Genomic DNA, 15,007 nt, shown 5'->3' on the forward strand with positions numbered 1-15,007 from the left:
TCCAAAGAATTGAATTAACTAATGACCTGAACCTCAACAATTTTGCAGCAACATCAAACTTTCGTCAGTCAACAAAGTATATGACTTTAAAAGCGCAAAAGTAAACAAAAACAGAAAGAAAAACCTGAAAATAATTAAATATTTCCAAAAACAAGTTTTGTAAAAATCATCAAAAAACAACACTTCAAATGGCTATTTGCGCTTTTAACAAAATCTTTAATCTACCCATCCTAAGAACACAAACACCATACAACAACCTTGACAAAGTCAATGAGACTAAGCAAAAAAGGCGAAAAAAAACAATTTTGACAATAATAAGTTCTTTTTACTTTTCCTAATTTAGTGATCTCAAACAAAAAACATACTTGATTCACAAAATCTTTGAATACAGCAACATTTATCCTTACATATAATTTATATATATATATATATATATATATATATATATATACATATATATATACATATATATATATATATATATATATATATATATATATATATATTCCATTAGATTAAAAAGGACAAAAACACCACAAAAGCAAGATTCAGAAAATCAATAGGACATTTCAAAAACAATTAGTATATAAATAATCTAAAAATTAAAACTATAGCTAAACTTAATATAAAAGATCAAGTTGAAATCATTTTATTGGGTGAGGTTAGTCATGTATACTAAAATTTCACACTGAAATGAGAACCTAAAAAAATTCTTATACTAAAACTTAATTCGGATTAAATCAATCACAACGAACGAGCAATGTGAGCAGTTCGATCCTACTTGTGAAAACCTGATCCTAAACCTGAAAAGTGAAAACCTGATCCTAAACTCATAAGACCACCATAAATAATTACGAACAAGAAAATTTTCCACAAATCTCGAAGATCACAATGCGTTCTAAAAGAATAAATTCAAAAACACGCATGAGCAAAAACCGAAACTACTTTCAACTGCCACTTAGTGAAAACATTTCACATCTACTAATCTCATGTCGAATTTCCTATTTTCAATACACAAGAGTAGGCTCAATTCGAGTAAGAAAAGGCTCAAATAAAACTCATCTTCCAGTGGTAATCGTTAAAGATAAAAACATAGCTGGCAGATTGCCGTAATAGCTGCGAAAGAAACGACCTGCGTGCTGCACAATAGAGATAGAAACAGAGACGGATCTAAATTGAAAAAAAATCGGGGCCGCTCAAAAAGCCAGGTAAAAAAAAACATTAATCGATAAATTAATAAAGCTTGCTAAAATTCATTCAGCAGAAGCCTTTTACTAGTGACCTTTACTGCACATAGGACTCCCTTAGACCTTAAACCAATTAAAATTAAACTTGAGTTTAAAGTGCAAAAGTCATATTATTGAGTGAGGTAAATCACTTGTGATCAAAATCTTATGCTAAAAAATTGTGCTAAAGAGAGTGAGAAATGACGTCACACGCGCAAGCGCCGTTAGTGATGAGGAACAAGTTCAGACTTTTCAGCTTTGCTGTCTGAACAAATAAAAAACGAAAAAGAGCGTAAGACAACGAAACAAAAGACATAGCCGGAAGAGTTCCGGAAGCGACTCGACGCGTCAAAACTTCACAAAAAACAGTAATTACAGCTGAAGCCAATACCTATTGTATTAAACCGTTAACTCATTACCTCCGCAGGTCTGATCTAAAAATTGGCGAAATTTAAACTACTGTCAACAAAATTAACAAAAATCTGCAAAAATTTTTATATTATTAAAAACGGTTGGTAACGTTAAAAAAGTCCGAAAAATTCTGATGGTCAGAATACTGATAAGTTGAAAAAACTGACAGGGCTATCATTTACCCCAAAACAATTCATGACTAATTTCAAAGATCGCGAAAGCAAACGGCAGATAATAATCTTAGAAACCAAGTTAAATTTTGTAAAAAAAGAAAGCTCAAATCTAAGAATCAGAAAACCACTACAATTTGATTTCTAATCACTACAATTAAGACGTAAACAACACATACTTATTCCTTGTTGTATATATGTTAAACATGATTTCATACTAATTCAAAAATTAAATTAATCATAGAAAAGACAAAAGCAACAGAATAATATTCAAAGACAAAAATTGTTTCAAAACAAAACCAAGCCCGGAAGAAAATTGCAATAAAAGGTAATAATTGAAATGTTTGGCAAAAAGTTTTCTAACAAACTCTCAGTATTGCATACCAAAGAAAATACGGAATTCTAAGAAAAAGAGAAATCATTCATTTTTAGCAACTGAAAAAAGTAAAAAACTATTTTTCAGAGTCAATTCACTAAACGCAGCGCATGATCAAAAAACTCTCGCTCAGAAAAAATTAGTTCGCACGGTAATTTTTTTGCACTTTCGCTCTTAGGTCAAAACAGCGTCTGAACGAATAGGCACTTCCGGTAAAAAAAAAACCTTAAGAAAACCAATACTCCTCTTCGAGTCGTATAAAACCAAGAGCACAGCAACATAGCTCCACTCAGCTTACAGCGCAGCTAAAATAAATAGCGTCCAAATAAAATCCAATTTTTTCGAAAACCACACCACGCGTTAGGTCAATAAAAAGCCTTCGACAGAAAAAAATTTCTCATAGCTCTTTTCTTGCACTCCTTCTAAAGACTAGGAAACCCCTACCCCTACTAGTCCCATAATACGGAAAAGCCACAAAATACGGAGCAAAAGCAATCAAAACGAAAAGCACAATTCTGTGGCTGAGCTTTAATCAGTCAATTTGAAGGTTAAAACCACATCTTGTTAATCTAATGCAAGCTATCGCATTTCGTTAGCTGAATCACAACGGAAAGTTCAAATGCCAGCAGAAGTCAAACAAAAATTGCTTATTTTTCTCATCCTGCAGCTACGAGCAGAGTGACGGACAACAGCTACGAAATAACATCTAGAACGTATTTTGAACGCTAAAATTTTTGCTTCGCACTGGGTACCATTCAATCCCAATTATATATCAAAAACCGAAAACATGGCCTTAAATTGATATCACTATACTAATTAAAAAGTTGAAAATTTACCAAAAAACGCCTTATATCCACCCAAAATGGTCACAAGGGTCAGTGAAGTCTTCGACACCAATTACGCAGCTCAGAAGATCCATTTCGAAAAGAAAAAACGCCACATATGTAAAAATTTTCAGAGTTAACATTTAAATATAAAAAAATTGATTAAAATGACGCTCTACCAAAATTAATCTTCCAGTCTTAAAAAATCAGGACAATAGCGCAAACAAGCAATCGTATTAATTTGAATTACAAGAAAAATCACCATGAGTCAGTTCCCTCACAGGCAAAAATTTCCTCAAGTATCTTCTCTTGCTGTTCCAAAGGAAGATATCGACAAAAAACCACTTTTCTCGGCTCCAAAATTTATCGACAGGACCAAATTTTGCTAAAAGTACTCATTCTCTGAAACTTTATTTTCTTTTGGTCTCACACAAGTTAAAAATCAGTAAACAAAAACTATAACACCTCAGTGAGTCCTAGAAAACCACAAAACTGGGAGCACAAGCACAGTTATTAGTTTTCCACATGATAGGCAAGAGAACATTTTTTTCGTCATTCCCTAAAATGTAGACTTACATGAAATTTAAATTGGTAATATTTACCCTTAGGATTATGAATCAAGTTTACCTGTCAAGAAATTTTGAATACATACTGACCTTTTGCTGCTTAGCTGAGAGTTGTTTACACTTGAAAACCACCCCACGCGTTAGGTCAATAAAAAGCCTTTGACAGAAAAAAATTTCTCATAGCTCTTTTCTTGCTGATTCAAAAGAGGGTATGAAAAAAACATAGCTGGCAAATTGACAGAAAATAGCCGCAAAAGATTCGTAGATCGGCAGTCTAAAAAAACAGTAAAAAAGACAGACCAAAAAAATTCGTCTTTTCATTGATCTGTTATATTTTGATCAAAAATTGGTATAAGTTATTGCTGCCTCTATTAGCTGATCTCAAATAACCTTCATTTAGAGTGACACACACCCATTTGACCTTATCTCTTTGAATTAAAGTAAATAAATGTCAATTTCAAAGTGATGAAGACATCTTTGAGAGTGAGGTAAGTCAAGTGTGACTAAAAATTTAATCACGCGCATGAACAAAAAAACTCGCTCCACTAAGAGCGAAAAATGACGTCACACATGCAATTCAGTTGAAATTGCATGAACGAATGAACAAAAAGTGGCTGTGACGTCATATGGTCGTAACAAAAATTATGACGACGAAATAAAAAAACATAGCAGGACAAGTCCTGACGTACAATTCAAAGAATTCTTATTGACTAAACAGAAAAATTAGACCTAGAATGGACCATGAGTGAATTGAAAAACCATTTTTAAAAAATCAGATAAAAAAATAAGAAAAAACGGAATATCAATGTCAAAATGCCGCATGTGAACAAAAAAAAACCACTAGCGAGAAAAGAAAATTTAATTCAAACAAAAAACTAGGTCTAGAATGGGCTGTGAATGGATTGTGAAAACCATTAAGAAAAAAATCCGGTCCAAAAAATCGAAAAACAGTAAAAATCAGAGTGAAATTGCCGCATGTGAACAAAAAACCACAACCGAGAAACCGAATTTTTGTTCAAAAACCGTTTTCTCACTCTACTTTAAAATTAGACCGAAACAGATTCACGCCGCAAAACCACTCGCTTTTTCGCCCCATTTCCTGTTTCGGCGTGACCAAAATCACTACTCCAATTTGACTTCAAAAATCATGAAAATATGTGAACAGATTTAGAAAAAAAAACATAGACTCGAAGTGAAAATCTATTTAACCGCCATACAACTACTCATCAGAAAAAACTTGCCTCCTCTAATTCATGATTTTCTCGAAACCAAACCATAAAACAAAAAGTAAAAACAAAAAAATAAAATCGGTTAGCATATGATTAAAAAAATCTGATCAAGTTTTTTCATAACTTGAGATCCCGAAATAACTATATCTGCCAAAATTACATCATCAAAACAACTAGTACTTACTAAAACCACTTTAGTGAATGTTTTAAAAATACTTGACGCCAAATTATGAAAAAAAAGCTCAAACAACTTGCACTAAAAAACTGGAAAAAGTTAGTAAATTTCTTAATATTACAAAAGCATATAAATACAAAAATTCTTTTCAGCCAATAGGGCATCCAGATGCTCGCAAAACAATAGACAAGTCATAATAGTCTACAGATACACAATATAATATAAACTACAGATACACAATTAGGGGAACTGCAAGTCAGCTACAGGTTCAAAAACGCCGCAGAAAAACGGTTTCAAACGCTGCTGCATCTGGCTTCTGACTAAAATCTATCAATATCTTACTATACAATGTAAGAAGCTTGATCGACTTGAACAAAAGAATTAAATTTGCTGACTATGTATACAGACTTGATTTCGACGTTTTACTTTTAACTGAGACATGGCTCACTGCTGAGATAAAAAGTGCTGAACTGTTCCTTCCCGATTATGATATTATACGAGGCGATAGATCAACTGAATCAGATGCGTCTCGTCACGGCGGTGTGCTGGTAGCTGTGAAGAAAACAATCAAATCCGAGGAAATTAGTGTGGCTGAATTACCCTTATCAGTTCAATCTTCACTTCGCGTTACCAAGTTAATTGGCCTAGAACCTTTTCTCTACAACCCTCCGGCGGGAAGCAAATACCGGATATCTATTGAGGATTTACAGAAGTTATTCCGCTTCCTTGAGGAAACGTGCTGCAAGCGTCTCCTCTTATCCGGTGACTTCAATATGCCTCACACTAACTGGAGTACATATGATTCTGCCAACGATTATGAAAATCAGATTGCTTCGCTTCTGTTCGATATGAATTTAAAACAATACATCGATTTCAATACAACAAAGAAAAGCTGTCTTGATCTTGTGTTGTGCAATGAAGATTCAATCATCAATGATACAACTTTGTGCGGAAATCTTTCTCGGTTTTCGGACCATTTTCCCATCACGATTAATGTGTCCATTAATAGTAAAGTTTCAGAAAATTCATCAACGAGATATTTTAGCTACTGCAATTGTGATTTTGATGCGTTGAATGAGGCTATTATTGCCAACCCATTCAAGCCGTACTGCTATAGCAATGTGGATGTTAACACGAATCTCTGGTATGAATGGATATTTAAACTGATCGAAATACATGTTCCTGTTCGAACTAAAAATAGACAACTACTGCCTCCATGGACATCAGCAGAGACATCCCATCACATGAACAAGATTAAAACTGAGCGAAGAAAACTACAGAAAAAGGGACTGTGTACGTCTGAAAAACTGAAAAAGCTCACTGAGGAATGTAATCAATTGCAAATAAACGATAGAGTCGAGTACGAGCAAAAGCTTTTTGCCAGCAGACACAAAGGACGAATCTACAAATATTTGAAAAGCCTGAAAAAGGATAGTCTACCACCAGTCATAAAATCTGAAAACTTGAAAAGGGAAGCTAGCACAGATCTCGAGAAAGCAAACCTTTTTAATAATTACTTTGCTACGGTAGTGACTGATGACGGTTATGAATACTTCGAACCAAGTGAACAGCATAATTTTGGGGAAAATGACATCTTAATTACGGAAGATTTAATCAAAACAGAGCTAAAGTCACTTAACATCTCGAAGAGCAGAGGTCAAGATTCGATACCACCCTTATTGTTTAAAAGATGCGGGGGATCAATAGCTATGTCCCTGAAAAACTTGTTCTGTAATATCAAGCGATTGCGCAAATTTCCATCTGCTTGGAAGACTGGTATTGTCAGTCCGATATACAAAGATGGTGACAAAAGAGAAGTTTCGAACTATAGGCCAGTTACTCTATTAAACATTGTCGCAAAATTATTTGAAAAATTTATCTTTGCACCACTCTACACTGCGTTTGCTGATCGAATAAGCAATTTCCAATTTGGTTTTAGGCCAAGACGTTCTGTTGTACTACAATTACTATACAGTTTGTCTCATATTTACTCACACTTGAACTCGAGAGATTCTGTTAATTTATTTATTTTGTTTGATTTCTCCAAAGCGTTTGACAAAATAAAACATAGTATCCTGATGAAAAAGTTACTTCAAATTCCCATCTCCAAGGCTTTATTCGAACTGATACAAGACTATTTATTAGGAAGAACACAGAAAGTGCGAATAGGTGACCAGCTATCAAATGAGCGAACTGTAACATCTGGAGTACCACAGGGATCGGTATTGGGACCATTATTCTTCCTGATATACATAAACGATCTCCCCAATGCTGTTTTCTCATCGTTAGCCTTACTATTTGCTGATGATTTAAAACTTCTTTACAATGGGAGACCTGAACAAGAATCCTTAGAAAAACTGCAAACGGATTTACAAGCCCTTCACAACTGGAGTGTGCAAAACCATCTACTATTTAACTTGAAAAAATGTTCCATTAGCGAATTTCAGTACGGTAGAAATAAGAACACCCTAGAAGATTTTTGTTTTATTATGAATGGAAGAAATTTAAACCACAAAAGCCTTGTTCGTGACGTTGGCCTGTTCATGGATGAATCACTAAACTGGAACGAGCATGTGAAAGTAAGTTGGAATGGCCAGAAAATCGTTCTTTCGGTTGAGAAGAAGTACGTCCCCGATCATTTGCACCAAGAGTAAAGTCGACCTATACCGATCAATAATATCAATGTCGATGCTATCTGCATCCGAATGCTGGGAACTAAGAAAAACGAATTTCGAAATAATTGAAAAATTCAATAAAAAGGTTCTGAAGTGGATTTGCGGAAATTTTGACTACAAGGATGCTTTGATCAAATCAAACTTATTACCACCACTCTACATTAAAGTGCTTAAAGACCTTCTACTTTTCAGTAACATCTTGGAAGGAAGGTACAATGTCGACTTTTCGAAAGAATTCGACATCACCAACAGCGGTAGAAGGAGACGTGTTGTGCTTCCAGACACTAGATTTGAAATACAGAGGCAAAATTTTTGGTATAGGACTGGATTCAGAATAAACGTCGTGCAAAGAGCTCTTGATTTCTTTAACCCGGAGAATCTGAAGAACAAACTTATTGAATACATGTGGAGTTATTTTAATAGACATTGGACTGAAAACAATCCCTGTACTTGGATTTTTATTTGTTTATGTACAAACTGTCGTGCCAATCCTAGATTGTAAACGCGGGGTGTGATTCCCCAGTGGCATATCCACGAATTCATAATAATAATAATAATAATAGTCTAAGAAACTTGTCTCAAAAAACAGAAAAAGATTAAGATAAATAGTTCCAATTTTCGCCATTTTTTGTCATATTTCTCAACAAAAAAATGATTCATATCCAAAATTGCACATACTTATTACCAAACAACTAGAACAACTATTATGAACCCTAAATCTCCACAAATTCCATAAAAAAATAAGGAATAGAAACGGCATTCAAAAATAAATTCAACAAAAAACTATAAAAACTCAATGAGTTTTTTAATAGTACAAGGAAACATAAATCCGAATAAAGTTCCTTTGAAATTAGAGCAATGAAAAACTCGCAAAACAATGGGCAAGTTATAATAGGGTGGGTAAGACACTTGTGTAAGATAAAAAAAAAGAAAAACTGCAAAAAATGAGAAAAATGGTTTAAAATTTTTCATTTTTTTGGTCATTTTTCCTTAGAAAAAAATGATTTATACCAAAAAAACTTTAGTCAATTGGCATCTGACAATTCCTTAAGTAACAGGCTTCTATTCAAATCCCAATTAAAGCAGTAAAACAAAAAAAACAGGTAAAATTTCATTAAATTTCGTCTAAAAATCAGCAAAACTGATCAAAAACCTCCAAATTAGCATTAAAAATCAAATGAACTACTCGAAACCTTCAACTCCTATCAAAACAAACCTAAAACTAATACAATATCACAATCAAACCTCATAACCATCAAAAGTTGCAAAAAACTGCTTGTGAAAGCCGCACGTGAACAAAAAAAATTTCGCTAGCTTAGAAAAAAATTTTTTCACACATCAATTTCTCGCTCTCTCAAAAACAGCGGTGTGAACAAAAACCACTCTCTTTTCGCTCCGCTCTTCACTTTTGTTCAGCACCAAAATCACTCCAAATTTTTTCACGCGTTTCATTTCCCGCTTCAAAATTCACTCCAAAAAATGATTAAAAAAAGGACTTCTCCAATACTCCTCTTCGAGTCGTAAAAAGACAGCGCCCCAATACAATTCAAATTCTTTGAATTGTAAAAAAACCAACAGAAGGCCAATAATAGCCCCAGCTATCGCTGTGCGGCTATTAATAACCACTCTCTCTTTTCCGCACTACTTCTAAAGACTAGGAAACCCCTACCCCTACTAGTCCCATAATACGGTAAAGCCACAAAATACGGAGCAAAAGCACAATTAAAAAGCGCATTTCTGTGGCTGAGCTTTAATCAGTCAATTTGAAGGTTAAAACCAGATCTTGTTAATCTAATGCAACCTATCGCATTTCGTTAGCTGAATCACAACGGAAAGTTCAAATGCCAGCAGAAGTCAAACAAAAATTGCTTATTTTTCTCATTCTGCAGCTACGAGCAGAGTGACGGACAACAGCTAGGAAATAACATCTACAACGTATTTTGAACGCTAAAATTTTTGCTTCGCACTGGGTACCATTCAATCCCAATTATATATCGAAAACCGAAAACATGGCCTTAAATTGATATCACTATACTAATTAAAAAGTTGAAAATTTACCAAAAAACGCCTAATATCCACCCAAAATGGTCAAAAGGGTCAGTGAAGTCTTCAACACCAATAACGCAGCCCAGAAGAGCCATTTCGAAAAGAAAAAACGCCACATATGTAAAAATTTTCAGAGTTAAACATTTAAATATAAAAAAAATTGAGGCAACAGAACAATTTTTTTCGTCATTCCCTAAAATGTAACCTTACATGAAATTTAAATTGGTAATATTTACCCTTAGGATTATGAATCAAGTTTACCTGTCAGAAATTTTGAATACATACTGACCTTTTGCTGCTTAGCTGAGAGTTGTTTACACTTGTAAGTCAGTTTGAGTTGGATAGACCGTTTGAAAAAGCCCTTGCAACCTTCACATGAAACAACGCCGTAGTGCTTCCCCGATGCCACATCCCCACACACCTTGCACAACGGCTGCTCCTTTCCCTCAAACTCTTGACTACAGAAGACAGCTTCAGCTATTTCGAACTTGGTACGAGGCGATGTCACTCCCTCATTTTCTTCACTCATCTCATCAATCTGAAAACAGTTGATGTGGAATTAATTGTTTACAGAAAGGAAACAATATAAACAAACGATTAATGTATACGGGAAGGAAACAATATAAACAAACAATTAATGTATATATGACTTCTATGGGACCAATGGAAGTTCTCTGGGACTAACGTGATTAAACCAAAAACTATTCACATTTAGCTGTGTTGATACTGTGTTATACTTTAGTTACAAGGATGTTTACCAATTGGGTTTCTGTTTTAATTTACTTAATTCAAAAAGAGATAAAAGGGTGAGTCTTGATTATGCTAAATGCAATTTTGTTAAACTTGCCTCAATGAAACTCGAGGTCACATGATCTTACCGTCTGTCCATCTGGTTCATTGTTTATTTGTTTCTCTTATTCGTAAACACTACTCAACGGAGAAATAAGAGTATTGGAAAACGGGGCGGTCTTCCCCACAGATCACAGATAGAGGATCCCTCAGTACGCGGTTTCGAGCATACGTCAAAAATGCTCTACAACTATGAATCTTCTTAAATCATTCAGCGACAAAACCAAATTCTGCAAACATTGTTACAATATTTACGCTTATTTGGCTTAAATACCTCACACTGTAACACTAATGAGGGCGATTGCATTTGATGCCTAAATGAAGAACGGTTACAAGAGATCAGTTACACAACATAATTAATTCCAATTTAAATTTTGAGAAATTCAAAATACAACCCCTTAAAAAAGAGTGATTTCGAAGTATCCATATAATAAAATCGAAACAAAAATGTCTTTCAATCATTCCAGCTTTAAAAATAACACTTGAGACCACTCTCCAGTTCATTTAGTTTTCATTCGCATTTACTCTTCTTGTGTGACAACAGAAATCACTTCATTGAGTGAGGTGAAAGATGTAAACTATAAAAATATCACATGGTTGACCTGAAAACCTAAAAAACCGCATTTAAGTTAAAACATGGACAAATAAACCATAACACGGGAATGACAAAACGTGCCAATCCATTTCAATTGTATTTGGAAAAACGGAAACACTGCTCTGAACTAACATGAGCATGACTAAATGAGAACGTGAAAATCTACCACAAACCGACTCATAACTAACCAAAAAGGTCCAAAAGTCTTAATAATGTCAAACCCTAACAACGCAGTCTAGTAGGACAACTTAGAATAAAAACTCGGAAGCAACACTGCCGCTGAGTAAAAAAGGCAATACAATGGCGTCCATATAAAAATGAAAATATTTGAAGAACAATTACATTGAATTAATCCAATAAAATCCTCACAAACAAAACTTACGTAGCTTCTTGCTGCTACAAATGAAGGTATCAAAAAAGAAACCATTCCCTTTTCTCTGTTCTTCAAAATTCTTTAACAGCAACTTTTCCTATTATTTTTCGATCCTTAAAATCTACATTTTTGTTCCCACACCTGTTAAAATTCAGTAAACAACTATTAGACATCCGTAAGTTGAAATAACCGCAAAACTCGGAGCACAAGCATAGTTAATAACAAAAATTGCACCCCTGTGGCTACAAGTTTAATAAGAAATTTGAATTAGGAAAGAAGAATTGTCTTGTTCTTCTTATTGCAGATCGCAATTCTTTAGATATTACAAGGGGAGTGAGCACTGCAAACGGAAGTCAAACCAAAACTTTTGGTTAAATTTCGTTGTTATAAGTGCAGTGGAAAAACGGGTGGTCTTCCCCGCAGATACAGGATCCCTCAGTACCCGGTTTCGAGCATACGCCAAAAATGCTCTACAACTATGAATCTTCCTAAATCATTGAGCGACAAAACCAAATTCGGCAAACATTGTTACACTATTTACGCTTATTTGGCTTAAATGCTCACACTGTAACACTAACGAGGGTGATTTCATTTGATGCCTAAATGAAGAACGCTTACAAGAGATCAGTTACACAACATGAATTAATTCCAATTTAAATTTTGAGAAATTCAAAATACAACCCCTAAGGCAACTTGGCACAGATGTTTTGTCGTTCTTGCCAACTGGTTCAAGTTTCCTTTTGCAATATAGCCGTCAGATTACTGGGAAATAGCCCTGAAAAAGTACTGTTGAGGACAACAAACCTTAAAACTTTCATCACCAAGTACAAAAAACGGTTCAAAAAAGAGTGATTTCGAAGTATCCATATAAAAAAAATGAATTGAAAATGTCTTTCAATTATTACAGTTTTAAAAATAACACTTATGACAACTGTCCAGTTCATTTAGTTTTCATTCGCATTTATTCTTCTAAAGTGACAGAAATCATTTTATTGAGTGAGGGGAAAGATGTAAACTATAAAAATATCACATTGTTGACATGAAAACCTGAAAATCCTTAATTAAAATTCAAACATGGACAAACAAACCATAAAGCAGGGATAGAAAAACCTGCCAATCCATTCCAATTGTATTATGAAGAACGAAAACACTGCTCTAAACTAACATGATCAGCATGACTAATTGATAACGTGAAAATCTACCACAAACCGACTCATAAGCTCCAAAAGTCTTTAAAATATCGAACCCTAGCAACGCAGCCTTATAGAACAACTTGGAAAAAATAGGCGAAAACAAAAACGCCGCTGAGTAAAAGAGGCAATACAATGGCGTCTATATAAAATTGAAAATATTTGAATAACAAGAACAATTACCTTGAATTATTCCAACAAAAGCCTGACAAACAGAAATAACATCGCTTCTTGCTGTTCCAAAAGAAGGTATCGACAAGAAAACCATTCCCTTCAATCTATTCTTCAAAATTCATTGACAAAAACATTTCCTACTATTTTTCGATCCTTAAAACCCTTATTTTTGTTCCCACATCCACTAAAATTCAGTAAACAATTATTACGCCTCCGCAAGTTGTAAAAAAACCACAAAACTCGGAGCACAAGCATAATAATAACAAAACCGCACCTCTGTGGCTATACGTTTATAATAAAATTTGAATTAGGAAACAAAACTGTCTTGTTCTTACTGCAGATCACATTTCTTTAGATACATCCGAAGGGGAGTAGGCACTGCAAAGGGAAGTCAAACAAAAAATTTTGGTTAAACTTGGTTCTTGTATGTGCAGAGGAAAACGGGGGCTCTTTCCACAGATACAGGCTCCCTCAGTACCCGGTTTCGAGCATACGCCAAAAATGCTCTACAACTATGAATCATCCTAAATCATTGAGCGACAAAACCAAATTCGGCAAACATTGTTACACTATTTACGCTTATTTGGCTTAAATACCTCACACTGTAACACTAAGGAGGGTGATTTCATTTGATGCCTAAATGAAAAATGCTTACAAGAGATCAGTTACACAACATAATTAATTCCAATTTAAATTTTGAGAAATTCAAAATACAACCCCTAAGGCAACTTGGCACAGATGTTTTGTCGTTCTTGCCAACTGGTTCAAGTTTCCTTTTGCAATATAGCCGTCAGATTACTGGGAAATAGCCCTGAAAAAACACTGTTGAGGACAACAAACCTTAAAACTTTCATCACCAAGTACAAAAAACGGTTCAAAAAAGAGTGATTTCGAAGTATCCATATAAAAAAAATGAAACGAAAATGTCTTTCAATTATTACAGTTTTAAAAATAACACTTATGACAACTATCCAGTTCATTTAGTTTTCATTTGCATTTATTCTTCTAAAGTGACAGCAGAAATCATTTTATTGAGTGAGGGGAAAGATGTAAACTATAAAAATATCACATTGTTGACCTGAAAACCTAAAAACCTTAATAAAATTAAAACATGGACAAACAAACCATAAAGCAGTGATAGAAAAACCTGCCAATCCATTCCAATTGTATTATGAAGAACGAAAACACTGCTCTAAACTAACATGATCAGCATGACTAATTGATAACGTGAAAATCTACCACAAACCGACTCATAAGCTCCAAAAGTCTTAAAAATATCAAACCCTAGCAACGCAGCCTTATAGAACAACTTGGAAAAAAATAAGCGAAAACAAAAACGCCACTGAGTAAAAGAGGCAATACAATGGCGTCTATATAAAATTGAAAATATTTGAATAACAAGAACAATTACCTTGAATTATTCCCACAAAAGCCTGACAAACAGAAATAACATCGCTTCTTGCTGTTCCAAAAGAAGGTATCGACAAGAAAACCATTCCCTTCAATCTATTCTTCAAAATTCATTGACAGAAAACATTTCCTATTATTTTTCGATCCTTAAAACCCTTATTTTTGTTCCCGAATCCACTAAAATTCAGTAAACAACTATTAGGACTCCGCAAGTTGTAAAAAACCACAAAACTCGGAGCACAAGCATAATAATAACAAAACCGCACCTCTGTGGCTATACGTTTATTATGAATTTTGAATTAGGAAACAAAACTGTCTTGTTCTTACTGCAGATCACATTTCTTTAGATACATCCCAAGGGGAGTAGGCACTGCAAACGGAAGTCAAACAAAAAATTTTGGTTAAACTTGGTTCTTGTATGTGCAGTGGAAAACGGGTGCTCTTTCCACAGATACAGGCTCCCTCAGTACCCGGTTTCGAGCATACGCCAAAAATGCTCTACAATTATGAATCTTCCTAAATCATTGAGCGACAAAACCAAATTCGGCAAACATTGTTACACTATTTACGCTTATTTGGCTTAAATACCTCACACCGTAACACTATTAGGGGTTATTGCATTTGATGCCTAAATGAAGGACGCTTACAAGAGATCAGTTACAACATGAATTGATCCCAATTTAAGTTTTGAAAAATGCAAAATACCAGCCCTTCGGCA

General features: G+C 34.3%; 1 protein-coding gene across 1 annotated transcript in view; it reads right to left on the reverse strand.

Annotated features, from left to right (window-relative positions):
• LOC142337685 (retinoic acid receptor gamma-like) overlaps positions 1 to 15,007 on the reverse strand; it is a 497,928-nt gene that overhangs the window by 71,387 nt on the left and 411,534 nt on the right. Inside the window, exon 2 of the mRNA XM_075387124.1 lies at positions 9,988 to 10,238. Coding sequence (XP_075243239.1) covers positions 9,988 to 10,227 — 240 coding nt within the window. The 5' untranslated portion in view covers positions 10,228 to 10,238. The remainder of the gene's footprint in view (positions 1 to 9,987; positions 10,239 to 15,007) is intronic.

This window comes from Convolutriloba macropyga, chromosome 4 (genome assembly GCF_964194025.1).
Source record: "Convolutriloba macropyga chromosome 4, txConMacr16.3, whole genome shotgun sequence".
NCBI lineage: Eukaryota > Metazoa > Xenacoelomorpha > Acoela > Convolutidae > Convolutriloba > Convolutriloba macropyga.